Source organism: Megalobrama amblycephala, linkage group LG20, assembly GCF_018812025.1.
Source record: "Megalobrama amblycephala isolate DHTTF-2021 linkage group LG20, ASM1881202v1, whole genome shotgun sequence".
Taxonomy (NCBI): Eukaryota; Metazoa; Chordata; class Actinopteri; order Cypriniformes; family Xenocyprididae; genus Megalobrama; species Megalobrama amblycephala.
This window is the reverse complement of record NC_063063.1, coordinates 7,492,942-7,519,835: the sequence shown is the minus strand read 5'-3', so window position 1 is coordinate 7,519,835 and position 26,894 is coordinate 7,492,942. Positions and strand designations below refer to the sequence as shown.

The following is a 26,894-nucleotide window of genomic DNA, read 5'->3' as shown; positions in this document are numbered from 1 at the left end:
GCCAAGGTAAATTCAATTTTTGATTTTAGGGCACCTTTAATATCAAAGTTGAAAACCATTAGCCAGGATACTTTTATGAATAGAAAGTTTAAAACTAAAGAACAGCATTTATTTTAATTCAAATGTTTTGTAACATTATAAAAATCTTTAGTGACATTTTTGATTAATTTAGCAAGGACATTACATTTAAGTATGAATTTACTTTATTTAAAATTTTACAGACCACAAAATAAATAACCCCCTTTTAAATTGTAGTTTATTTCTGAGTGAAACAGAATATTAAAGGAGTAACTTACTGTGATAACTATTAGCAAGATATTATTACTATTAGCAAGCAAGGCTGCATTACCTACAGCAGTCTTTTAAATAATGCATAAATAGCTATTTGGCTATTGGTTAATATTTTTTAGAGGAAAAGCAAATTATTACATCACGATGAAAGATTACAAAAACAATAATGTTTTCTTTCTGCATTAATAAAAAAGCAAAATAGTCCATTTTCATTTCATGTTGACTTTTTCTTTTAAATAAGGACACACTGGACTCCAGGACTCTCTAGCTTCATTAAATGCATTGAAAACACCGACACAAAATAAACCTGCATATAAGCAAGCACAAATATATAGTGTTCAAAACAGCTCTCTCTCATTCTGTTTGACTATCGTCAACAAACACACTTGCCTTGACAGCGGCAGACACAGCAGCAGTTGCAGCAATGCTCAGGCCCTGCTTGCCGAAGTTAACCATGGTCTCGTAGCTTCGCTCTTTCGCCTGGACTATGTAGTCGTCAATTTCCTTCAAGAACATCAGAAGAAGGTTAAGTACTTTCTGGTCTTCAGGCACAGTATCAAACAATATAATATGCAGAAATATGCAGTACTGCAAATGAATAAAAGCAGTACTAGACCAGTGGTTCTCAACTGGTGGTCTATTCTTATAGGATCACAGAACAACAGGGAAAAACAGTGCCCAAATTCATCTTTCATTTTACAGTATGATGAATACTAATACAATATTTGTCCAAGTGCTTTGCAAACCCAGAGGATAAACGTGAAGAGGAGATTCACCCTTTCTTTGGAGGAAAGCAGAGGATGGAGGGCTTTTCTGTAAATGACACTAGCTCCTCTCGTGTAGGGAGACAGAAGCCAGATCACAAATGCAACCTTGATCTCGTAGTAGAGGGGAAACCTTTAGATCAGAGGAGAGAAAGAGAGATACAAGGACCCCCGTTACATCAGATTAATCAGTTGACATAATTACACTCATTAAAGCTGTATTCCAACAAATTAATTTGTGCTACTCTAAATTAAAACAGCAACTTCGTTTCATTAAACCCTGATTGCTTCCCTGCATTCCTTGGTCTAGGGAAACAAAAACAAGATCTTAAATGAAACGGATTGCTTCTTTAGCCTGACATGAATCACTTGTAATCAGGTAAACATGCCGCTGGTGTCAAAGAAGACTCGAGTGTCAGACTCACCAGGCAATAGTTAAATCTGTGACCGTCTCCACTACTGTAAACAGGGCAAAGACAATCCAGTACATCATCCATCGCACCTGAAAAAGTAACAAAGCAGCAAACAAACAAAAACAATAAATGTTAAATAAATACAATGTTTATGTTAAGTGCACTGACATAAAAAAATAATCAATAATTGATTTTTTTTTAAAGGCTGTCAATTTAACGCGCTAACTTAAAGAATTAGTTATGGAAAAAAATAACATGTTAAAATTATTAACGCGTTTAACGCACACCCCGTCCCAGATCTATGCAGGTCATCTGACATTTAATAAAGTTGATTGCTGATGAACATGAAACTTGGCAACAACTCACTCTGTGATGAAGCCTACAGAATTCAGTTATAATTCTATATTCTATTTTTATATCAATAAAATTCAAGATATCAGGGGGAAAAAAAAGCCCTTGTATGAGTTGTCGTCTCATATTTATATCATACGATAGTTAAGCAATATCACAAGAGTTGTTTTGTCCCCAATAGCATGAGTACAAATGTGATATTGATTTAAAAAAACAGTTCAATAAATAAGTTAATATTGTATTATGTTTTAGACATAATATTGTTTGTTTTTGCTCAATTTTGCCATTGAAAATATTACCTATAAAGCCAGAGCAGAACTACTGTGCATCTCTGAGCCACACACAGTGGTGTTTTGTTTCTGAAAAAATCCACGTTTTGAACAAATGAATCAGCTGTTTGAACTAATTAAATTAATAAATGACTCAATGACTTTCTTTCTAAAGCTAAAAAAATAATAATAAATAAATAAGCCATATATTATATATATATATATATATATATATATATACATATATACACATATATATATATATATGTCTATTTGATGCTTTTCTCATTTAACACAAAAAATGACTTTAAATTAAATTATCTTTTGGGGGTAATTTCTCAGCCAAATTTGCTGTGTGATTAATTAGATTAATTATTAATAGCCACATCCTGTAATTAATTTGATAAAAAATTAGGGCTGTCAAGCGATTACAATTTTTAATGTAACATAACCAATGTTTATGTTTTATTTTATTTTTTAAACAAACAAAAACCGTATAGAAGTCGAAATTTTTTAAAATTTTCCCTAGATCCTGTCTGTTTAAAAAAACAACGACCTGGTCACTGTCACAAAATAAACCTGACAAAACTTGGTATAAAAATAAACAAAATAAACCTGTACATTATCCCACTACTTCCCATAAATGAAAAATACATAAATGTGTATTTTTCTACTAAAGTACTGTGGTGTTAGCTTAGCAACATGCTAATGGCAATATTGATTATGTGAAAAGAAAAGGCATGTGAAGTGATACGAGAGACATGAAACTAACATGGCTGTGCTAAAAACAGACTGAATATGACAATGACAATATACAGTTTACTGTCGTCACCAATTTTCAAATACGTTTTTGCTTCAAGTCAAATGTTGTAACGATTCACCTTGTAGATTGCCGTTTTAGTTCACAGCTGAATTAATACTCTTAAAATTCCTACGGGAAAAATACTTCCAGAATCATGGTCACTAAAAAAAAGCATTCTATGATGGACTGTTTAGTAAATAAAAAACAACAAGTTCTCTGATATTTTACAATACTATCTGCCTCTAATAGGTTGACACCAATAAAACAAACAAAAACCCCTCAAATTGGATGACAACTGATACAGTGCACAGATATATTGTGCAATGTGGGATGCTACTCTTAATGCAGCATTGATCACCTATCGCCAAGATGCATCACACTCACCCAAACATAAAACACCTGGTACCATGCCAAAGAATGTTTAAAAAAAATGCATGCATTTTTTTTTTTTTTAAATTCTGTTCAATAGTTTGAACGCCTAATCTTTCCACACAGTGTGGCTCGCTAACACAAATCCAAGCGCACCCCTTTTCCTAGGAGGAGACGGAAACACAGTCGAGTGTAACAAAAAATCATTACGGCCGTGACATTAATTTCCATCCCAGCTCTCTGTGTGTGTCTCTCTGCAGCAAGACCTGTTTGGTATGCTCTACCTCTCCTCTGCTCTCAACCACAGCGCGCTTTCAGCCAGCTTCTTAGCATTTCAATTTCAAACGCCCGTGCAGACAGTCATGTGATCCCCAGCCTTGAGCTGCAGCTCTCGGAGGTATTAGGTGATATTTTCAGCCTCACTGAACAAAGTCAAATGAATCCATGCAGAGGCAGCATTACTAGCCTGACAGGAGGCGTCAGATTTAATTGGTGTCCTCCCAATGAACCTTCAGCGGTCTGAGAGAGATCAATGCGTTGCATCAGCCGTTGGAAAGCTGCCGCTCCGTGACAAACTGTCAATCGAAATCCACCAGCGGTGATCTTTTCTCGTTGCCGGAGCGCTTTGGTTGCTGACCGCATCGATACATGAAATCTAATCAGATCTAGAAGCCTTCCTCCCATAATCCTCCAGACAATCCCATTTATTACAAGTCTGCAATTACCTGGCTTCAATTAGAGAAGTATGTGATATGTAAGCAGAATTTCAACTGCTTTGTTCTACCTCGCTGTAAAACTGGGTTAAAGGCGATTCAAGAATGGGCCGGCACCCAAGACAAGCATGCCTTTCCTGTTCAGCGCTGCATGTGGATAAGGAGTTGTGTAGCCTGGATTTCCAATGGAAATAAAAGCCTTTGAAGTATCCTGATTGTGAATGGACGTATTCCTTTCCTGCTCCGTGTGTGTACCATGGAGAGGTTTCTTTGTTCGCCATTTAAAGTGAGCAGCAAGACATATGAGCTGACCCACTCTGTTTATCTAACAAACAGGAGTTGTAGGCATTGTACAGATTTTCTCCGAGAGGAAAAACCACAATGTGGTTTCTAAGAGCATCTATAGTCTATGCTAGTAAACACAGGCTTTGTCAAGCTGCCTTTAAACTTTATTTTAAGTCCAACATAAACCAGCAACTCCAGTCCGCCGGTCCTATAAAAAGGCCTGCAGCACAAAGCATCATTTGTCCAGTTCTATTTCGAAAATGATTTGAAAGAGGTTTCTCAATTACCAGTCTGCACTCAAAGGCAAACGCAGAAACGGTTATGACATGTTTTTTAAAAAGCTGCTTTTGTGGTCGATTGAGCTTTCTTCTTTTTTTCCAAGGGTTTGCTATTAAAAGTCTAAGTTTACCGAAACTGACTTTCCATTCGAACATTCAGGAACATTCAACATTCTAGCAAAGCATATAAACATCCGTGATCTTAGGCTGCTGGTGTCCCTTCTCCTGAGTTGAGCGATACCGCTACTGCTGTTTACATAAACGTGTCCTTATACTGTTTAATGCATCTATCTCCAGATCAAATATATTATGGGCTTGACAGTAAGGTTGGCTTAATGGCTGGCCTAAGAGCGACTCAGGCCAGTATATTTTAAATATTAGTACAATAACATGCGACTAGTTTGACAGAGTTGTTTATGAATCGTTAACATACATTCAAGCTGCACATTTCTGCTTTGAAACACTCCAGAACAATGCCATGGTTTGCTTCTACTGTAGTATGTTACTGTAAACATAATTTTTGAAAGTTTTATATAAAAAAAATATATTGCATGATTTTCAGTGCTACACTGTAAAAAAAAGAAAAAAAAAGAAACTGTACCTCAACTGTAACTGTACCTCAATTGGTTAAATATTTGCTCACTATAAAAGTCCCTGTGTGACATTTATATAGTTCTTCAAATAAATAAATGTTTCTTCTTAGTTTTTCTTGTGTGAGTTTTATACATCTTATGTTGTTACATTTTTACTTGTGATGAACCTTGATTCATCATGTAGCTTTATCACCTATGTTTTTATGGTGGTTTTCAGAATGTTATAAAAGCATAAAACAGATTTGGCTACTTTACATTAACATTATATCAGTTAATCAAATTAAGTTTTTAAACTGTAAATTTAAGTTCAGTTCATAAAACTTAAAGGTGCCATCGAACATTTTTTTACAAGATGTAATATAAGTCTAAGGTGTCCCCTGAATGTGTCTGTGAAGTTTCAGCTCAAAATACCCCATAGATTTTTTTTAATTCATTTTTTTAACTGCCTATTTTGGGGTATCATTAAATATGAGCCGATTTATGCTGTGCGGCCCCTTTAAATGCTGACGCTCCCCGCCCACGGAGCTCACACTTGCCTTAAACAGTGCCTAAACAAAGATCACACAGCTAATATAACCCTCAAATGGATCTTTACAAAATGTTCGTCATGCATGCGGCATGCATGCGTCGGATTATGTGAGTATTGTATACTGTTATATTGTTTACATTGATTCTGGATGAATTTGAGGCTGTGCCGCGTGGCTAACGGCTAATGCTACACTGTTGGAGAGATTTATAAAGAATGAAGTTGTGTTTATGAATTATACAGACAGCAAGTGTTTAATAATGAAAATAGCGACGGCTCTTGTCTCCGTGAATACAGTAAGAAACGATGGTAACTTTAACCACATTTAACAGTACATTAGCAACATGCTAACGAAACATTTAGAAAGACAGTTTACAAATATCACTAAAAATATCATGTTATCATGGATCATGTCAGTTATTATTGCTCCATCTGCCATTTTTCGCTATTGTTCTTGCTTGCTTACCTAGTCTGATGATTCGGCTGTGCTGCTCCAGACGTTACTGCCTGCCCTTGTCTAATGCCTTTCATATTGTTGGGAACATGGGCTGGCATATGCAAATATTGGGGGCGTACACCCCGACTGTTACGTAACAGTCGGTGTTATGTTTAGATTCGCCTGTTCTTCGGAGGTCTTTTAAACAAATGAGATTTATATAAGAAGGAGGAAACAATGGAGTTTGAGACTCACTGTATGTCATTTCCATGTACTGAACTCTTGTTATTTAACTATGCCAAGATAAATTCAATTTTTCATTCGAGGGCACCTTTAAAATGTTATTTCTGTACTTGGAATGGTAAAGCTCTGGCATCATTTTTAACAAAAATTTCACAGATTTTTTTTTTTTCAGTGTGCTCAACATGCCTTTCAAAGGGGCTTAATTTGTATTGAACATAAAACATTCCTTTAAGCACACTTTCCTAGAATATCTTCACACTGTTCTGTTTGTCTTGACAGAATGAAAACAAATCTGAAATGTTTTGCCCAGTATTTTGTTGGTTTCCACAGATGAAGCCTTTCATTAGGAACCATTTTCTAATGAAAATGTTAATGTTCAGAAAATCATTATTGTTGATGCCGTGGCTGTTTATATATACATAGAGCACCTTTGTTGACACACCATTGTTGGCTGCAGGCTGTTACAGTTAAGATTTGTTAAAAACAAGATATTAACTGCTTCAACTGAGATTTTAATGAAGTACTCATTCTGCAAGTAAACAGGAGAAGATGAAAAATAATATAGGCAAGTGAGACCTGGTTTGGCAACTCCACACAGGTTCATGGCATACTTCATGGTTCTGAGACTTTCTGAAATATTGAGATGAATGACAAATAGAACAGTCCTTTTCAGGACTGTTGGCTTAGCTTATACAAGTGAGGGGCAACTCAATTTACTGCGCTGCAGCACAGATACAAACGGACTCTACGGTTACTAAGGTACTGAAATACCACCAGTACAACCACTAACCCTAACATTAGCCATCTGAAGTAGACAAAGGCATACGAGCAAAGAAAAAGATATGTTTAAAGGGATAGTTCACCAAAAAATAAAACTTCTGTACATTTACTCACGTTTATGTCACTCCTCCAAACCATGAAACACAAAAGGAGGACATTAAAAAAAAAAAAAAAAAAAATTATGCACCTTAGAAGGTGAGTAAATAAACTTAAAATACACAATTTGATTTGAGTGTACCATTTCTTTAATCATTTCACAAGAACAAAGGGAACACTGTCAGAAGATCATGACAGTTTGTTCTCAATGGGGCAAAACCACATTCAACATTTTTTTCTTCATCATATCCTGGTTTGCAGGTTCACCACATTGTTGCTTAGAGGTGTTGTTGACTATAAATGACACTGATTCTGGCCGGACCTGAATTAGCATTTCATTGCATTGATCACTCTCCTGAGGAAGTAGGATGGGCTCTCACAGGGCGATTCCTTTAAAACAAGTAAGTGCTGAGAGAACGTGTCACCTGATCCGGACATACAAGCCAACACACACTCCCTCCCAACATGCTTGAACACGCACAGAAACAATAATGTGCTTTGTTGTTCACGTCCCATTCAAAGGTGTGGTGTGGTTTTGTAGTTAGAGATCTGGACTAGTAAGCCAAAAGTTGTAGAAGTGTTGATTAATGATCATCACTGAGCTCTTGAGCAGGACACTTAAAGGATTAGTCCACTTTCAAATAAAATTTACTCACCCCCATGTTATCCAAGATGTTTATATCTTTCTTTCTTCAGTCAAAAAGAAATTAAAGGGGTGGTTCAATGCGATTTCACTTTTTTAACTTTAGTTAGTGTGTAATGTTGCTGCTTGAACATAAACAGTATCTGCAAAGTTACAACGCTGAAAGTTCAATGCAAACAGAGATATTGTCTTTTAAAGTTATGGCAGTTTACTGCCTACAAAAACGACCGGTTTGGACTACAACGAGCTTCTTCTCGGGTTGGTGACATCATAAACCCTGCAAAACACGCCCCCGGGAACACGCAGCAAAGTGGGAGAGGCCATGTGGCGCAGCATAATGAAAGCGGAAGTGTTGTGTACACCGGGCGCGAGCGACGCGACGCGTCAAAAGATAATAGAACTCATTATAATCTGTGATATTTTCTACACTGGATGCGACGCTGAAGATAGCTTCCAGAATCTACACGAGTTCAATGCTGGATGGGTATTACTGAATGCACAAAGGCTAAGCAGTTCCCACTTTAAAAGCAGAAGCTGCTGTTTATCGGCCCCAAACTGCAAGTACATTTTATTGTTTGTACATGTCTTTTAAACGTATAGTTCTGTTACTATTTTTGGTTGCATCAAGGACATGTACAAAGAGAAACTCGTTTTGCTTCGCTAGCCAGTTAGCTGTATTATAGTGCATACTTCTCCAAGAAACACCAACAAACTTATGTTCATAGACAAACAGTTGTTCATGCTGTAAATTAAACGCTACCTTTACAAAAATGCTACTACTCAGTCATGTATTCGACTACAGTAAAGCTTTAATCAGGATAAAACTGTATATTGAAAGCTAACGAACAGCAGTAACAGCATATCTAAACACTTTGACACAAATACAAAATGAAATACCATTCAGAAACGTCCTTTAAAGCCTTGCTGTTCATCTGGGTCTGATTCGGGCTCATTTTGATACAGCAATATAATCAAATTGAGCATACAATATAACCGAAACTCATGTAACCGGTAACAAATGGTAAGGGGCGTGGCATTTCCGGACGCTTCAGCGAATCACGATGGCTCTGGATACACTGGGCCCCGCTAACCAATCTGAGCACATTGCGTATTTCGGAGGAAGTGGCTTCATAGAAGCAGGAAGTCAAACGAGCCGTTCATATGACAATGGAAACAGAGGTGTAGAATAAAGGTAAAATATATGAAAAATACAGCGGTTTCAAAAAAACGAAGCATTAAGAAATGGTAAACTGTGCCCCAAAAACACAATCAAGCCTAGAAAAAAATCATTGAACCACCCCTTTAAGGTTTTTGATGAAAACATTCCAGGATTATTCTCCTTATAGTGGACTTCAATGGCCTCCAGACGGTCAAAATTACAGTTTCAGTGCAGCTTCAAAGGGCTTTAAACGATACCAGACGAGGAATAAGTGTCTTATCTAGCGAAACGATTGGTTATTTTCGAAAAAAAAAAAAAAAATACAACTGTATATGCTTTATATACAGTTCAACTTACGGAACGAACATGGCGCCAGTTCCGTTTTTTTACGTAAGTAGAATGGGGAAGGTGTAGGACATACAGCGTAAGCTTTTTGAAGAATACGGAAAGCGGAAGCACGTGCAAGGTGATCATTTGTGTTTAGAAAGCATATACAGATGAATTTTTTTCGAAAATGGCCGATCGTTTTGCTAGGTAAGACCCTTATTCCTCGTCTGGTATCGTTTAAAGCCCTTTGAAGCTGCACTGAAACTGTAATTTTGACCTTCAACCATTTGGAGGCCATTGAAGTCCACTATAAGGAGAATAATCCTGGAATGTTTTCATCAAAAACCTTAATTTCTTTTTGACTGAAGAAAGAAAGACATGAACATCTTGGATGACATGGGGGTGAGTAAATTACACTAGGCGCTCTGAACCGTGCCAGAGCGCGTTTGACCCTCAAAGCCCGGTTCGTTTGACAAGTGTGAGTGCTCCGTTCTGTGCCCTGGCGCGGTTCGTTTAGCCCACCCTGGCCCGCTTGGAAGCGGTGGGCCAGAGCGCGGTTCGCATGCAGTGTGAGCACTATCCGTGCCTGAAGCACTGAACAGCTACTACTTTTGTGTGCGCTACTGTCATCATTACGACGGCAAACATCTTTATTACTACTCTGATAGTACACTTATCAATTCATGTAATTAATTTGAGTGTATTTGGGTTTATAACGGGTCTGATTCTCACCTTATTGATGAACAGAAATTGAAGTTTGCAAGTAAAGCTTTAAATTCCTCCATTAACGTCAGCTGCTGTAATAATTCCTCTGATACGTGCAAGTGAAAATCGCTGCGCGGCATAAATGATAAATATATTAGGCAGTAACTGTGCATTTCTTCCTGTTTTCTTCCATTCAAAAAGTTGCATCGTATATGACGCAAGTGTGCTTCGGCCTGGAACGTTAAGTGCAGTGTGAGTACAGGCCACCGGGGGAGTGGGGAGGGGGACAATGGCGCTCGGGCTCGGTTCAAGGTAACCGTGCCTAGTGTGAGTACACCCTAAGCAAACCAAGCTGTTTGAAAAATCAAATGCCTGCTAAATCAAAAACAACCAGAAGAAATGGACATGAATGAATTGTGTTTATACTTACGTATTCTTTGACGTTTTTGGTTTTCACTGCTTTGTAGGAATAGTACGCTGGATACAGGTTTCCAAAAACCAGCCTGTGTAAAGAAACAGAGGGTAAAACAAATAAATAAAGGAAAAACAACTGTAACACTCCAGATATTCCTCAAAAGCAGAACGATTAATGGGTACGGATATTCCCGTCTGTATGTCTAGCTCTATTAAAAGCCACTTCCTCTGACTGATTGTTTACAAGGTAAACAACGATTTCCTTTTCCAAAAGTAAAAAAATAGGGAAACAGAGGGGACAAATTTGCAGGAGAAAAATGCACCTAATTTAAAACATGTCCTAAAAGACATTAAATCCATGTGGACTGGAGTCCATAGAGAGCAAGGCTGTGCGTGCTTTTGAAGAGCAGAAAACTAGTACTAGCTCTTTTTAGTTGAAAATGCCAAAATGGCAACAATTACTACATAATATTGAGGACAGAAAATCGAAACACTATTTTGCAGAGCAAATTCAGTAAGCACCATTCTTCTACTAGAAGTCGTCCTTGAAATATTAACTAAAGGCTGGAATACATCACATGACTTTTGCACAGATTTCTGATCCAATTTACAGTCTGGACGAGTTGGTGCCAGTTGGAGGATATTAAACATGTTAACATATTTTAAAACACATATTGTTTTCATTTGTCACACATCATTTTCATTTGTCACACTTCTAGCAACAAACATGGTTTGTTGTGTTTGGAGCAACTTGAAAGTTTATTAGGCCCTGTTTACACCTGGTATTAAGATGCGATTTGGTCGATCGGATCACAAGTAGACGAGGGAGACACTTTCCCACCTACACCTGGTGTTTTAATCTGTCTCCTTTGTCCACTTTCAAAAGAGAGGGTCTATGGGCAGGTAACGCTGTGAGCAGTGGCGTAACTTTGTTTTAAAAAGTGGGTGGGACAGGAATGTGTATGTGTGTGTGTGTGGGGGGGGGGGGGTATTGTAATTGTATTATTACAATAATAATAATATGATATTAAAATTAATATGATAGTTTCTTCCTTACATCTATTATAATACAATATGTCTCAAAAGTATGTATATTAGTTGATAAATACGTGGATCCGCTGATGTAAATAGATTGTCCTGATGGACTGGAGGCAATATTTTCGTTTAGCATGCAAGAGATTCTGGGTTCGAATCCAACCATGTATGATTTTTTTTTCTCTCATTAAAACCAAAGATGTTCGTCAGTGATTGTATATCAAGAGCAGGGACACGTTTATTTGTATTTTGTTTTGTGATTCAATGTAAGGAATAGAGAGTCTCTGCAACAGTTAAGCGATAGATTGAAGGGCTCGTCCGTGTGAACACTGCGCAGTGTGCACGAGTGCCAAGAAAACACTGTTGCGCCTCTGATAACAGCGACAACGAGCACTCAACATGATTTCAAAAACAACACATCCCAGCGCCAGATCGCCTATTATTAACACAAATTGATAATCAACTAGAGGTGTTTCTTTTTGATAGGATATCCGCGAGATGTTTCAAAAAGTGGTGGGGACAATATCGACCCTTTCAAAAAGAGGTGGGGACATGTCCCACCCGCAAATTACACCTATGGCTGTGAGTGCGTGTTAGAAATAGGAATGGTGAGAGAACAATGTGCTTGATACGTTTTCAGTCTTCAAACCAAACTTGGGTCTTCAGCTGACAAAATTTAATCCCATCTGGCTAGCGCACTTCCCATGATGTTTACGCATTAATTCAGTAGGCAGAGACAAGGCGGTCTTTTGTGGCCGTTTGAACACATTTGTCCACATGAGCGTCTACACTACAAGCAATCCGATCAAATGCGTTCCACTATCTCTGGAAGTGGTCGAAATTAGATAAGCTCAAAAAGTTTTAGACCCCATTTACAACTGTATTTAAGATTCACTTGTGATCCAATCGACCAAACTGCATTTTAAAGGGTTAGTTCACCCAAAAATGAAAATTCTGTCATTTATTACTTACCCTCATGCCGTTCTACACCTGTAGGACCGTCGTTGATCTTTGGAACACAAATTAAGATATTTTAGTTGAAATCCGATGGCTCCGTGAGGCCTTCATAGGGAGCAATGACATTTCCCCTCTCAAGATCCATAAAAGTACTAAAAACACATCTAAATCAGTTCATGTTCATTCAGTGGTTCAATATTAATATTATAAAGCGACGAGAATATTTTTGGTGCGCCAAAAAAACAAAATAACAACTTATTTAGTGATGGCCGATTTCAAAATGCTGCTTCAGGAAGCATCGGATCATAAATGAATCAGTGTGTCGAATCTGCTGATCGGAGCGCCAAAGTCACGTGATTTCAGCCGTTTGGCAGTTTGACGCACGATCCGAATCATGATTCGATACACTGATTCATTTATGATCCGATGCTTTCTGAAGCAGTGTTTTGAAATCGGCCATCACTAAATAAGTCTTTTTTTTTTTTTGGCGCACCAAAAATATTCTCATCGCTTTATAATATTAATATTGAACCACTGAACGAACATGAACTGATTTAGATATGTTTTTAGTACCTTTATGGATCTTGAGAGAGGAAGTGTCATTGCTCCGTATGGAGGCCTCACAGAGCCATCGGATTTCAACTAAAATATCTTAATTTGTGTTCCAAAGATCAACAAAGGTCTTACGGGTGTGGAACGGCATGAGGGTAAGTAATAAATGACAGAATTGTAATTTTTGGGTGAACTAACCCTTTAATACCAGGTGTAAACTTGGCCTTAGAGAGTGAGCTTCAAAGCTTTACGAATCTTTTGTTTCGAATCAGTGGTTTGGAAGCGCGTTTCAAACTGCCAAAGTCACGCCCCCAGTGGTGAACCATTGAAATTTCGAAACAATTATGACGCAACAAAGCCTTGTTTACTGAAATCACGTGACTGTCATGCAACGAACCACTGATTCGAAACAAAAAGCACTCGTAAAGCATTGAAGCTTCATGAAGCAGTGTTTTGAAATCGCCCATCACTAGATATTGTTGAATAAAGTCGTTATTTTGGGGGGGTTTTTGGCGCACAAAAAGTATTCTCCTTGCTTCATAACATTAAGGTTGAACCACTGTAGTCACATGAACTGTTTTAAATAAGTCTTTAGTAGCTTTCTGGTTATCTGAAATTATCTTGCTGGCAATGGAGGCCTCTCTGAGCCATCGGATTTATGTTCCGAAGGTGAATGAAGCTCTTACGGGTGTGTAACGGCATGAGGGTGAGTGAATTAATGACAGAATTTTCATTTTTGGGTGAACTAACCCTTTAAGTGGCTTTTATAAACGTGCCTTAGAAAAAAAACAACATTAAGATGTTGTCAGTGCAAGCTACTTTCAGACAGCTCAAACATGCATTTTAGTCTGGGACTAGGCTAAAGCCTTGTCTGTGAAACCAGGCAGTAGTGTATTCCAGTCTTAATAGTTTAAAAGATCTGCGTACAGAAACTTTGACCAATGATTAAACTGAGAAATTATTCAGTTTAATTGTATTTAACGTCAACTTGGGTTGGAGACGGAAAAGAGGCCACACTGATATGTTCATTTCAGTGAATCACTATGATATTCCATTTCACCCCATGAGTGACTGACCTGAGACAAGCCAATAAACCAGCAGATGGGCCCAGTGCCAGCCCTTCATCTACAGCCTGTCGCTCTCACACGAGTCCCATTTATTATGTTCCGCTTGGCTAAATTTGTTGAGGATCTTGCGGAAGAATACATACTAACCTCCTCCTTGTGCAAGACTCCCATTGTCACAGAGCAATTAGCGCACACTCAGAGGTGCCAAACACAAAACAAATCCCTTTCTTGTCTGGACCCCCACAAATAAGTTCAGGGGGATAAACAATACAAAAACAGGGAGACACACAGATGTGGAGCTGCCAACAGAGGAAAGCTGCTACTAGCATTCGTTTTGACATGCCAGCAGACTTTTCCGAGGTTTCACAGGCACCAGCCTTGATGTTTTCCAGATGATAATGCTGCTCTCTGAAACCAATGTTTCACTTTCATACCAAAGCTGTGCCTTGAAAAATGACATTTCCCCAAGGACTAAAAGAGTCCTTCAAAGTAGCTTTTTGGTAAACTCGAGTTGAAACTTTCCAAACGATTTAAAAGTATTGTGTCTTTGCAGACAGACGGGCTTTCTTGACTCAGCAGTGCAGCTAAATTTGGGGACAGCTTGTGCTGTTTCCACTGGCCCATTATAGACAATGTGTGACCCAGAAACTCAGGCCACTCAAATATCAGCCCAAAATTTTGACTATTATTACAGAAACATATGTAATTTATTTCTATAGTGAACATCATTAATAAACAGCAAGATGAGAAAACATAACACAATGAAAACAATTTTATATTTTCTGTAGTGGTTCTTGCAAACGCAGAACTCAGCATCATGATTCTAGGGTGTTCTGGGTGGTCACATCCTGCGGCTCAAGTCTTTAAACATGGCTCGGATGTCTCTTTCACTTGAAGTCTATGGGTTTAATATAGGGCTGCAACAACTAATTGACAACAAATCAGATCATCAGTTAATCATGTCTACGCAGTATGCACTATGCACGGAAAACATCTGCCAGTTGCATCACATTATAGAAGTGAAAAACACATTTCTATGTAAAAAAAACATCTGGAAAACAGAGGAGGCAGAGTGAGCTGCTTCTGAACCCAAGTTTGTCCTAAACATGAGAATGTGTCATATGTCATGTGTCAGCTAGATATTTTACTTCATAACTTGTTAAATATGGAATTTTTTTTTTTTACACAAATGCATCTGCTTCGATTTAGAAGGCCTTCATTAACCCCCTGGAGCCATGTGGAGTACACGTTTATGATGGATGGATATGGGTGGAAGCACTTTCTTCAGCTCATACTCATTGATCCCCATCTCACCATTGTAAAGCTTGGATGCGTCAGGATATTTATTAATATTTCTGTGATTATGTTCATAAAGTCATACACCTAGGATGGCTTGAGGGCGAGTAAAGCTTGGGCTAATTTTCATTTCAAAGTGAACTAATCCTTTAAGGACTACAACAAACAGCTGGTAGGGACTACAACAAGCTTCTTCCCGGGTTGATGTCATCAAAAACCCCAAAAATTGACAAACCCTTATCCACTAACCATTCAGAAATGTCCAGATGCATTCTAAAAGATTTAACGTCTTCCTGAGTCTCTCCATCAGTGTCCGATTTCAGTTTGAACAATGTAAGGCTGAACACCATTACAGACAATAATTTTGGCTGCGTGAGATTCTCCAGCTTTGTTGTTGTTGAGCAAAGCTTAAAGCTCCACCTTCTTCTGGAAAGGGGGCCGAGAGCAGCAGCAGCTCATTTGCATTTAAAGGGACACAAAAACGGCATTTTTTTGCTCAAACCCAAACAGGGGCAAATTTGACAAGCTATAATAAATGATCTGAGGACACCAGACTTAAGCCGCTTTTCCACCGTCGGGCCAAACGGTTCTTAGAATGGTAAGGAACGGTTCCAGTTGTGTTTCCACTTGAACCTAGTACAGCACGCCACGATTACAAACCATTGGCCCAGAATTCTTGGCACAGTTGTCTAACCGGGTAGAATCCGTGAAGTGATGTCGACACAGGACTGGTCACTTGTCTGTTGCCTGGCTACCATTTTCTCCATAGCTGGCTAAGCTCTCTATTTGAGGGACATAAACACAAATCAATAATAAAATTAAAAGAAATATCTAATCATCCACCATAACGCGGCCGTTATTACATCTCATATCATAAGTAAACCTTTGCGTTACCAAGGCAACGACTGACGCTTTTATATTACATTCCAAAGAGCGGCCGTTATCAGACCCACAGTGGAAAACGAAACCGTAACCGTACCAGCTGGTCCGGATTGGCACGGAATGGAATGGTTATGCAATAAGAACCGTTCGGCCTGATGGTGGAAAAGCAGCTTTATATTACATCTTGTAAAAGGGGCGTTATAGGTCCCCTTTAAGTGCTATAAAAGCATATAGTTTAATGCAGCATGCCCAATCATAATTACTTATTTTGAAATGTTCTACCCAATTACTTAAAGAAATAATCTACAAATTAATCCATTATCAAAATAATTTTAGTTGTAGCACTGGTTTAATATGTAGTAGGGCTGTGACGGTTGCAAATTTTTACTACCGCGGTGGTAAATCACCAACAACCGCCGGTGTTGCGGTGGTGGGGTCCGAGGGAGAAGGGGGGGGTTGGTTTTATATTATATTATATATATGTATTTAAATTTATCAGAGGTTGCGTTAGACTTGCGTTTCGCCGTCATTTTGATGGACAGGATCATAAAAAAATCCATCATAATCAATAATTACCCGTCATTTTAATTTTTATATTTTAATGATAAGACATTTAATAGCTTTTGATTTCATCCACATTTTCATTTTTATTCACAAACTTACAGGATAAGCAAATAGGCATAGGATATGCATTTATTTATACTATGAAAAGAAAGTTGATCAAAGACTTTTCAGTTTTCATCTTGAACACTTTCACGGATTGTGAGTGAATGCGATCATCCTTTCCTCTCATATATATATATATATATATATATATATATATATATATATATATATATATATATATATATACATATGTATGATGTCACACTACCGTCGGTGACACTCCACGACCGCGGTGGCGCGGTTGTCATGCCTACCGTCACAGCCCTAATATTTAGTGTTAGGGTATTGTTTGGATCACTAATCTCAAGTATGAAAAATAATAGTGTTGCTTGTCTAAGCAAGCACACAAGGGAGCGTGTGAGCATTTTAATACACAAGAATTATAATATTGTGCAATGGATGTGCACAGCACACATGTTCACAAAGTTCTCCCTGTTGCATGGTCCTCATCCAAGGATCCACCTTGGCAGCAGTTTATTTTCCTGTTGCCATAGAAACAGCAGAGGCACCAGGCTGTAACAATGGTGTTCGGCTCCACACATCTCTCAACCCTTCCCCCCTCCACTCTCCCTGGAGCACTGTAATTTACAGATCTATTACTTGCATTCATGTGGCTCTGTGCGCCTAATAACTAGTATTTTTCTTTCATTGGACGATTGTTTTAATCAGCGCCAAATGAGGAAATTCACCTACAACGTTGCTCAGCAATTTGCGAGGAGCTGCAGTAGGCTAGACTGACTGTAGATACTGGACAACAGGGTTTTCCCACAATTCAATTCTAGTCTGTGGACCATGAACCAAACTCGAATAAACAAACAGCGGTTCTGTCTGTGTTCTAAACAAGTGGCATGTTTCCAGTGGCAAGTCATTTGTCTTTCTGCACTGACAGAGAAAAGACTGTATGACTTCACACAATCACAGCCAGTGATCACAGAACTTTCCAGTAAAATACTTTTAAATGTAAAGCAAATATGAGTTAAAGGTGCAATATGTAAGAATTTTGCAGTAAAATATCCAAAAACCACTAGGCCAGTGTTATATATTTTGTTCAGTTGAGTACTTACAATATTACAAATGTTTGCAACTATTTGTAAATCGTAAGAAAATTGCAATTTTAACCAAGGCTTCGGGACGTGAGGAGTCGCCGCCTGTCAATTGCGTCATACCCGCGTTACCCTTGGTTTCCGGTTTTATTTTGTAGAAGCCATGGAAACACCAAAGATGCTTTAATATATTACATGTTTTAATAGAAAAGGGAACAACAGTTTTTATATATTTATAGACAAAACTAATTATAGCTCAACACGTTGCGTTATAACTTTGTCTTTTTGATTGGACAGGGTTAAAAAAATCCGTCATAATCTATTATTACCCGTCATTTTAATTTTCATCTTTTAATTATAATAACACATTTGCTAAAAGCAATTAAATGTTTTATCTAATTAAAATATGAAATTAAAATGACTAATCACACGTGAAATTTCTTGTACGTGTTGGTAGCTATTAAAGAAAACTATATTTATGTTTAAATAGTCAGTAACATTCATCTATTTGTTAGAAAAGTGAAGAGCATGAGTAAGATGCCATGAACAGGATTTCTTCCCGAGTCCTATCCCAATTCTATTCCACCGTACGTTGAGGTGAAGACCACATGTCCCAAGATTCCGGGCTCAAACTTGGCGTCATCAATCTACGCCTTTGTTTTGAATAGGCCTCTAGCGGACAGAAATTATTACATATTGCACCTATGATGTAACATGTTTTCTGTAAATTTTTATTTAAATTTGTAAAACTTAGAATGTTTCTACTAGGGTTATAATGGTACCAAAATTTTAGTAGTCAGTAGAGTTGTCAAAAGCACCGATTTGGCTTCCAAGTCGGTACTGAAATTTTAAAAATGTAGAGTGGATTCGTAAACACCTGATTGGCCATTGTGTTGATGCACTCATCGGATACATCTGTGATTGGCTTCAATGATCAATGCTTCAAAAACATTGTAAATAGTCATCAATGACGCTCTTCACCGAGCGCTTACACATATACACACTGGAGCATTTGAAAGCAGGTGTCTATCATGGACCAGTCCGCTGATAGATGCCCGCTTTCAAACGCTGCCGTTCCTGCTTTCAAACACTTCTGTGCGCTTTCAAACATTACTGTGCGTTGATCATTGTAGCCAATCACAGACATATCTGATGAGTGCGTGAACACAGTGGCCAATCAGAGGTGTTTATGAATCCGCTCAACAGCGCTCAAAGCGGCACATTTTTAAAATTTCAGTACCGACTGGTACCTAAGTCGGTACTTTTGACAGCTCTAGCAGTCAGTAAAATTTTGAGGTCCTCAGTACCAATTTTGGTAGCAGAGCAAAAAATTGTTGAATTAAGTACTTTAAAAATTTTTGTCCCATTTTGTCACGTTTGTTGGTTATCACTGTCAATCATTGCAGTTTCCTATTTAAGTGAGCATTTAAATACAGTTGTCAATTCAGAAACTTTTGCAGTGTACTTAGCAGCATAAAAAACTAAACTCTTCTTCAGATTGTGAATGGGTAATAAACAGAAAGCCAGAGAAGAGCCGTCCCTAAGGGCTCACTGAATTCTGCACTCTCACACAAACTCCCATTACAATAAAAAAGTTGTCTTAATTTAACAATGAATCTCTTATTTACATTATGTTTACAATTTAATGGTTATAAAGGATTGGTGAGTTTGTGGCTCGCATTAAAGAAAACAAAACCTAATGCGTTTTCAAAGGTGTTAAGACGATTCTGACTGACTTACCAACTTGCACCTCTGATAGGCCATTGCGTTCAAGCACTCAATAGATATGATTATGATTGGCTACAGTGTTCAATGCTTGGTAAATTGACACAGGGTAAAAAAACACAGGGTAAATTGAAACCTTTGACGCTCAGAGAGTGCTCAAACAAAAATCAACAAGAGCGTTTGAAAGCAGTGTCCATCAGCAAGTACAGAATATACCGGTAATGCAGAAATGCCGGTACCTTCGGTACCTAGTTGCTACTGTTACAACCGGCTCTTAATTGTAACATTAACAAGAGGCAACACAGGCGGGCAAGCAGAGAAAAGGAATAATTTATTTAACAAAATAAACATTTAACAAAAGTATTCAAACGATCAGTAGTCAGAGTATGAACGTCAGTTGTGAAGAGTGCATGGAAGGGAACTGTGAGCTAAAGGTCTGCATGAATGTTAACACAAAATCAACCGAAAAACAATAACGCGCGCCCGTTCCAATCCACCATGCTGGAACTCTTATAGCCCCAATAATGAGCCTCAGGTGGAAAAAACCACACCCCCACGAACGTCATACCTACAAAACAAGAAAACACAGGCCCAGCACTAACTGGGCCCCAACATCTAATAACCAATACTATTTTTACTACGTTAAAATATCAGTACTGGCCAAAATAACAACCACAATCCTTATGGTCAAAAGCAAGCAATAAAACGACAGCCATCCTGCTTCAGCTTACCCCTGTCCCTCCCCTCCCACACTCCAGCAATCCGGATCCTAGAAGTACTTTTAAAGGTCCCGTTTTTCATGTTTTTTTGAAGCTTTGATTGTGTTTATAGTGTGCAATATAACATGTGTTCATGTTTCGCGTGTAAAAAAACACAGTATTTTTCACATAATTTACTTATCTGTATACCGCTGTTTCCACTGTCATAAAAACGGGCTGATGACTTCCTTGTTCTATGAAGTCCCTCCTTCAGAAATACGTAACGAGTTCTGATTGTGCCAGCGGTTCCTGTGTTGTGATTCAACAGCAGCTTAGCGCTCCTTGCCCTGAAAGGTCATGCCTCTTACCATAACGTGGAGATGCACGCGCTCAGTGTTATTGTAAACATGTCTTTAATTTTACCTTATCAATTTGAGCCGGAATCAGACCCGGTGATTGGACTGCGGGATGAAAATAACAGCGTTTCGACGACATGGCGACAAACACACTCTACAAACGCAACTCTTGTGTATTCCTGTGGGCGGAGGTTAGTCAAAAAACTGTTTTAGTGACGTCATTAAAGAAGGAAGTAGAGGGATGTAGTCCAAACTGGCCGTTCGATGTAGGCGACTTCTGTTAAATAAAATATCTCGCTTGGCATTGAACTTTGAGCTTTAACATTTTACAGATTTTATTTATACTCTAACAACAACATTACACACTAACTAAAGTTTGAAACATGGGATCACGAAGAACGGGACCTTTAAGGAGAAGGGAAGAAAACAGAAAAAGAACAATACCAAAACGGAGACTCTCATTCAACCCCACTCCCCGATCATTCAGAGCAAATTGCACGAGACAAAGTGTCCGCAAACACATTGTCCACACCTCTAATGTGCCTAACTTGCAAATTATCATTACAATAAAAAAGTTGTCTTAACTTGGATTTGATATTTTTACGGTAAACTTCCAGCAACCACAGCTGCCTTATTTTACTGTAAATTTAACATTCTTTTACAGTATACTGTTCGCTTGTAGCATTTGTTGATAAAATCTGTCATCACAGGCAGGTGGAACAACTTGCAGTGCAAGTTATGAGGGATGAAACTAATGATGAAAGTAATACTGAAACAAAATAAAAACAAAATTAGTAATTTCTTAAAGAATCAGATAATTTACTATTATAAATAATTGATTATTTACAAAAAAAAAACTAAAACTAGATTTAAAAACAAACTAGATTTAAAAACAACCAACATTTTTAATAATTATTACATGGTTAGAACTGCCTAAACAAAGACAGAAACTTGAGAGAAGTTATTATACATTACATTTATGATTTAATGAATGAATTAACTGTCCTTTAACTGAATAAAATAGTCTATGCTTACTATTACACTCAACCAAGCAAAACATGTAGTTTGGTGTTATCACCAACAAGCCAACAGCACTGCAAATTTTTAGATATCAGTCATGTAAGTTTCTGCTGACTCATTTGTTATTCAATTGACATGGAAACCCACATTTATTTATTTGTTTTTTAGAAAAGACTATAGAAACATGTCTGGCACTATGAATAATTAAATATACAGGAGGGAATATATAAAAAGGCCATCCTCTCTTCACCCATATGGAAAAAGCTGATCAGTGTGTTTTGTCAGACTTATTTCATGCAAAATATTAAATAGGCTCAATGAACAATTTAACACAATTAAATACTTAAATTCTTTTTAAGGCCAATCATTTGATTATTTCATTTGATTATTTTCAACCGGGTTGCAAGCCTAATGATAAGACTAATAATAACAAAGGAATATGTATCACATTATGTAGCACTTGAGTTAAAAATAAAAGACACCAAACATTAAAAGTAATATTTTAAAAAATATCAGCTGTTGTTAAATAGCTGATATACCTGTGCCTACCACTGCATATAAAATTAATTAATTATTAATGCACTAAGCTGCTGCTTGGCAACCATAAACTAAACTATCCTTTGTGTTGTGCCTAACAAACACCCCTTGATAACAGGTTCTACCCCTTCTACACTCATTTGGGACACATCCCGCTCTACCGGTTAAGAGGTTTCTACCGTTGCAGGGTACATACTGTCAGACTGCCCAGCCCTAACAGTGAGCAATAAAGCCATAAAGTCTGCTCAACTTGTAAGTTTAGCAATCACTTCGTTGGAAGGCTTTGATTCTCCTCACTGTCTGCCTGTGGCCTCTTCTCCTCACACAAAAAGAACTTGCACAGCCCCTATGAAACACAAATAAATGTGCTGCACATCAGTCTTTCATTGTTTTCACAACAAGGAGTTGGTTTTCCTCCAGTGGGCCCCTGGAGGAAACGGGACCTGCACCGAGTGGTCTAGAAAGTATTTTTGTAAAACGGGGTATCATTCTCAGGGTGTGCAGCTGAAAAAATAAAATCTTCAGACAGGCCTTGACACTCAGGTTTAGGTCAACTTTGAGATTTCCTGCTAAGAAACAGGAAGGCAATGCTCACTCTGATGATGCTATTGATTTGACTATTACTTTGAGCCAGATGCTGAAGCACATATGGTTCAGCTCTTGGGACTAAATGTATTTTGCCTAAAAAAGCCTGCCAAGGTGCATAGCCATCAGGCCTTGAACCATTTAATATTCCAACAAAATAAAAAAAAAATAAAAAAAGAAAGAAAAAAGCCACAGCTTGCATACTGCAATGGATTTAAACTGGCATGTGGCTGATATTTCACAACTGATTCTGCTTTGGTTTCATTTGTAACCATTTTCACTGGCAGTGCAAAAAACGGCTTAAACTTGTTGTTTATAAACAGTTGTATAAAAGAAACAGGACATTCATAATTGTAAATGACTAGTGGTGTAACGATACACTGTTATATCGAGATAATGCAAATTCACAACATAAAACTGCAAGGATATGTATCGTTTATGTAAACAGTATGACTCGATATAGACTTAATTTTATCCAAGACTCAGCTCACTGTATTTATAAAGTATAATTCACCCAAAAATGTAAATTCTGTCATCGTATACTAACCCTCATGTCATTTCAAACCTAAGATTTTCGTTTTTCTTCCAAACACAAATGAAGCTAATTTTATGAAATCTGAGAGATTTCTATCCCTCCATTTAAAGTCAATTCCCCTAAAACTTAAAAGATATAAAAAAAAGTCACAAAGACATCGTAAAAATAACAAACCGAGCAGTCCAAATCCAAGTCTTCTGTGGAGACACAATGGCTTTATAAAATGAACAGATTTACAACGCACATACTGTAGTTAAACACGGACGTTCAAATGTACGTGTGTAAATGTACGACGTGAGGGTGAGTAAATTAATTTTAATTTTTGGATGAACTAATAAAGTTATTTTGACACGCTTTGCAATTACAATAGTCATTGATCATCTGAAGTGTATTCAAGCTGGAGCGGCACTCCTCAATGTGAAAGCACCATATCACGTTTTTAGTTTTGATAGTATGATGATTCAAAGCATTTTAGATTTTTTATTCTTATCATGTAGGCCTAAGTGTATAATCTGCATGGGTGGCTTGTCTGTGTAAAAGAGATTCAACAAATTCCTGCATTGAAAGTGCAAATGTACTGCGTTAGAAAAAAATGGAAGTTAACAGTTACAGTAACAGTTCTACATTAAACTACTATATATATATATATATATAAGTAAGCAATAAGGTACAAGAGGCTGTGCTGTATCGTGAATAAGTAATACTAATAAGTACATAAGAAATATGCATCAATGTAACTTTCATGAAGTAAACTTTTTCTAAAAGCCTTCCTTCCACCAGAAAAAATAGTCCCTGACCATGAACAGCAACAGAAGTTACATTATTACGCCATTAGATGGCGGCAAAGACTGTCTTTATGAGTGTGTCAGTCAGGCAAAGACTTTTATATATTGAAAAGACAGAATTGTTTTAAAAACAGAACAAGACGCAACTGACAAATGCTTTGACTAGCGCTGTCAGTCACGTGAAAACCCCTTAAATGTTAAAAGGACAAGATAATACATCGGACATTTAAACAGATTTTTAATTATGAACATAGGACTGACCTGAAGAAAAATGCTAAATCTGAATGCAGGTAATAAACTCGCTCACTCGATCTCTTTCTCACAATTCTCTTCTACATAATACAGTAAGCTTCAATGAACAATATCAGCTGAGAACAAACATTGCTAAGAGTGGTTGCTAAGGGTGTTGGGTAGGGATACACAGAACCGCTGGGTGAAGCGGTCATAGCCGTGTTTTATTGTGTATAAAACACAGCTATTGACCAATCAGAATCAAGGACAGGAACTAACCGTTTTATAACGTTGAATATAATTGTATAATAATGCAATGGGGCAATATTGTTGGGTTCTATGCCAAAAGTCACATTTTACCAGTAAAAAAGGGCTTAGCTGCATCATTTATAGTATTTTCAGGTTCAGAATCATGAATATATTTATTCTGGTGTCACCATTGTTTTACTGCTTTAAGAAGTTCTTTCTTAGGTTTCAGCTATCCTAATTCTAATTTCATGTTAAAATTCAGTTTTATTGTTCAGCAACACACCCAGTCAATTGTTAATTTACATACAGAAGGTTCAATTAAACCTTGAAATATTGTACATTGTTTATTAAGATGTATGTACTGAATTGTGAGCTGAGTGTATCGTTACACCCCTATAAATGACTGCATCTATGCGCAGCTAAAATTGTTTCACTACATTCATCAGTCTCATCTGGCAGTTCTACCAGATGTCTGAAAAAGACAATAAATTTGCAACACCGTTGTGGAGACATTGCAACGACAGCAGCTCTACAGCAATGACAGTAAGAAACTAAAAATCACTTGTAATAAAAAAATTAAGTAGAAGCTAAAAAAAGAGTCACAGCAACTAAATTTAGCAATCACAAAAACGGCTTTTAAGTTGATGCATAAACACCAGTGATCCTGACCAAAGAAAATGAGGGCAAACCTGTTCTCAGAGGCCAGCTTAACTAACATGAAGTTACCAGACATTTCTACATTTTCTTCTCAACGTTAGCATTTACCTACTAATATCATACTGCTTACAGCATTTTAAAGACCAGTGATACACGTGGGTCTTTATTCTGCACATACATAGTGCTTTATAATTCAAAAAGAGGCAAAGCTGGGAAGCAAAACGCATCGATAAAAGTGTCTACGCAGCACATAAGCCCACAGTATTTTAAACAGACGATGTGGTCTTGATCTCTCATCATCTTGCCATAAGCTTAGTTATTGTCCTATATTTGAACTTCTACATCGTATATGCTGTAAAATCCTAACCGCAGAATTATAACCTTAAACTAGCAAGGTAATTGGTACTTCTGGGTTCTGGGACTGACTACATCTCCTCCTAACTGCTTGCTAGTGACTCTAAGAGGACAACGTTGCAAAATGTGTCATGCCCACAAAATAAACCAAAATGATCCTCTTTCTGCTGTTTGCAAATGAGCTACCAAACATGGACATACACATCAACCATTCAAATCTTTCCTGCTGCCTAAAGGCAAACGTGCTCTTTTTGTTGTAGAGATCGACTGATATTTTTTAAGACAGATATACTGGTTATTGTTAATGTCTGGGTGTTCAATAACCGATTTACGCTGACTGTTTATTATTAATCAATATAATTATTAATTGTTTAGTTTCAGTTTCCGACACGATAGCACATTAAAAAACAGATTACAACAATTAATTCAATATGAATTTTTATTGTTTTATAATTATTAATAATTAATGATGATTTTTATTCATGCCATTATAAGTTTAATCTTAATGGTTGCAAATCTATTGTACTTTGTTTTAGTCCATGTCTGACTTTTCTGTTTAAAATCCTATATGTAACACACTTTATTATTACCGGATGTAAAAAGCATGCAAACATTACATAATCAAGTTACCTAACCAATAAACACTATTGTTTTCCTTTACAGACCTAATCAAATTCATTTTGATGTCATATAGTGATAGGCATGATATCAAATAACTAAAGAACTGATTAAGTAGAAAACTGTAAATCTGTGAGACATCAAATGTTGAAAAAAAGAAGTTAGGTAGACATACTTTTTGATCCCCTGTGAGGGAAGTAAAACGACTTTCTTTCTATATGTGTTCAGGCCTGTCGAATGACATCAACCATAAGTTAACATAGGGGAGAGGAAAAGTTCAGAGAGATGAGTCAGAAGTTTGTGACAGCTCCACCTAACCCAAAAGTCCCAATAAAAAAACTTTATAATAGGCGTCAACACAAAAACATTCACGGACACGTCCACTGGCATATGAATAATTTCACTACTGACACAAGAGCCTCTGATACAGCAGTGATGGCAAACTACATAACATACAAACACTGGCTTGATGCTTCTAGTTCTTTTCTTCCAAATAACATGGATCCTTCCCAAAAATCAGGTTTAAAAAAACAAAAAAACGCTTTAATTAAACAATCAGAGCAAATATAGGTTCGATAAGAAGATAAAT

General features: G+C 37.3%; 1 protein-coding gene across 1 annotated transcript in view; it reads right to left on the bottom strand.

Moving 5' to 3' along the window:
- Positions 1-26,894, bottom strand: part of reep3b (receptor accessory protein 3b) — a 39,361-nt gene that overhangs the window by 12,034 nt on the left and 433 nt on the right. Inside the window, exons 2-5 of the mRNA XM_048170129.1 lie at positions 10,474-10,546; positions 1,481-1,557; positions 1,068-1,188; positions 682-795 (exon numbers count right to left, since the gene is read on the bottom strand). Of these exons, the coding sequence (XP_048026086.1) occupies positions 682-795; positions 1,068-1,188; positions 1,481-1,557; positions 10,474-10,546 (385 nt within the window). The remainder of the gene's footprint in view (positions 1-681; positions 796-1,067; positions 1,189-1,480; positions 1,558-10,473; positions 10,547-26,894) is intronic.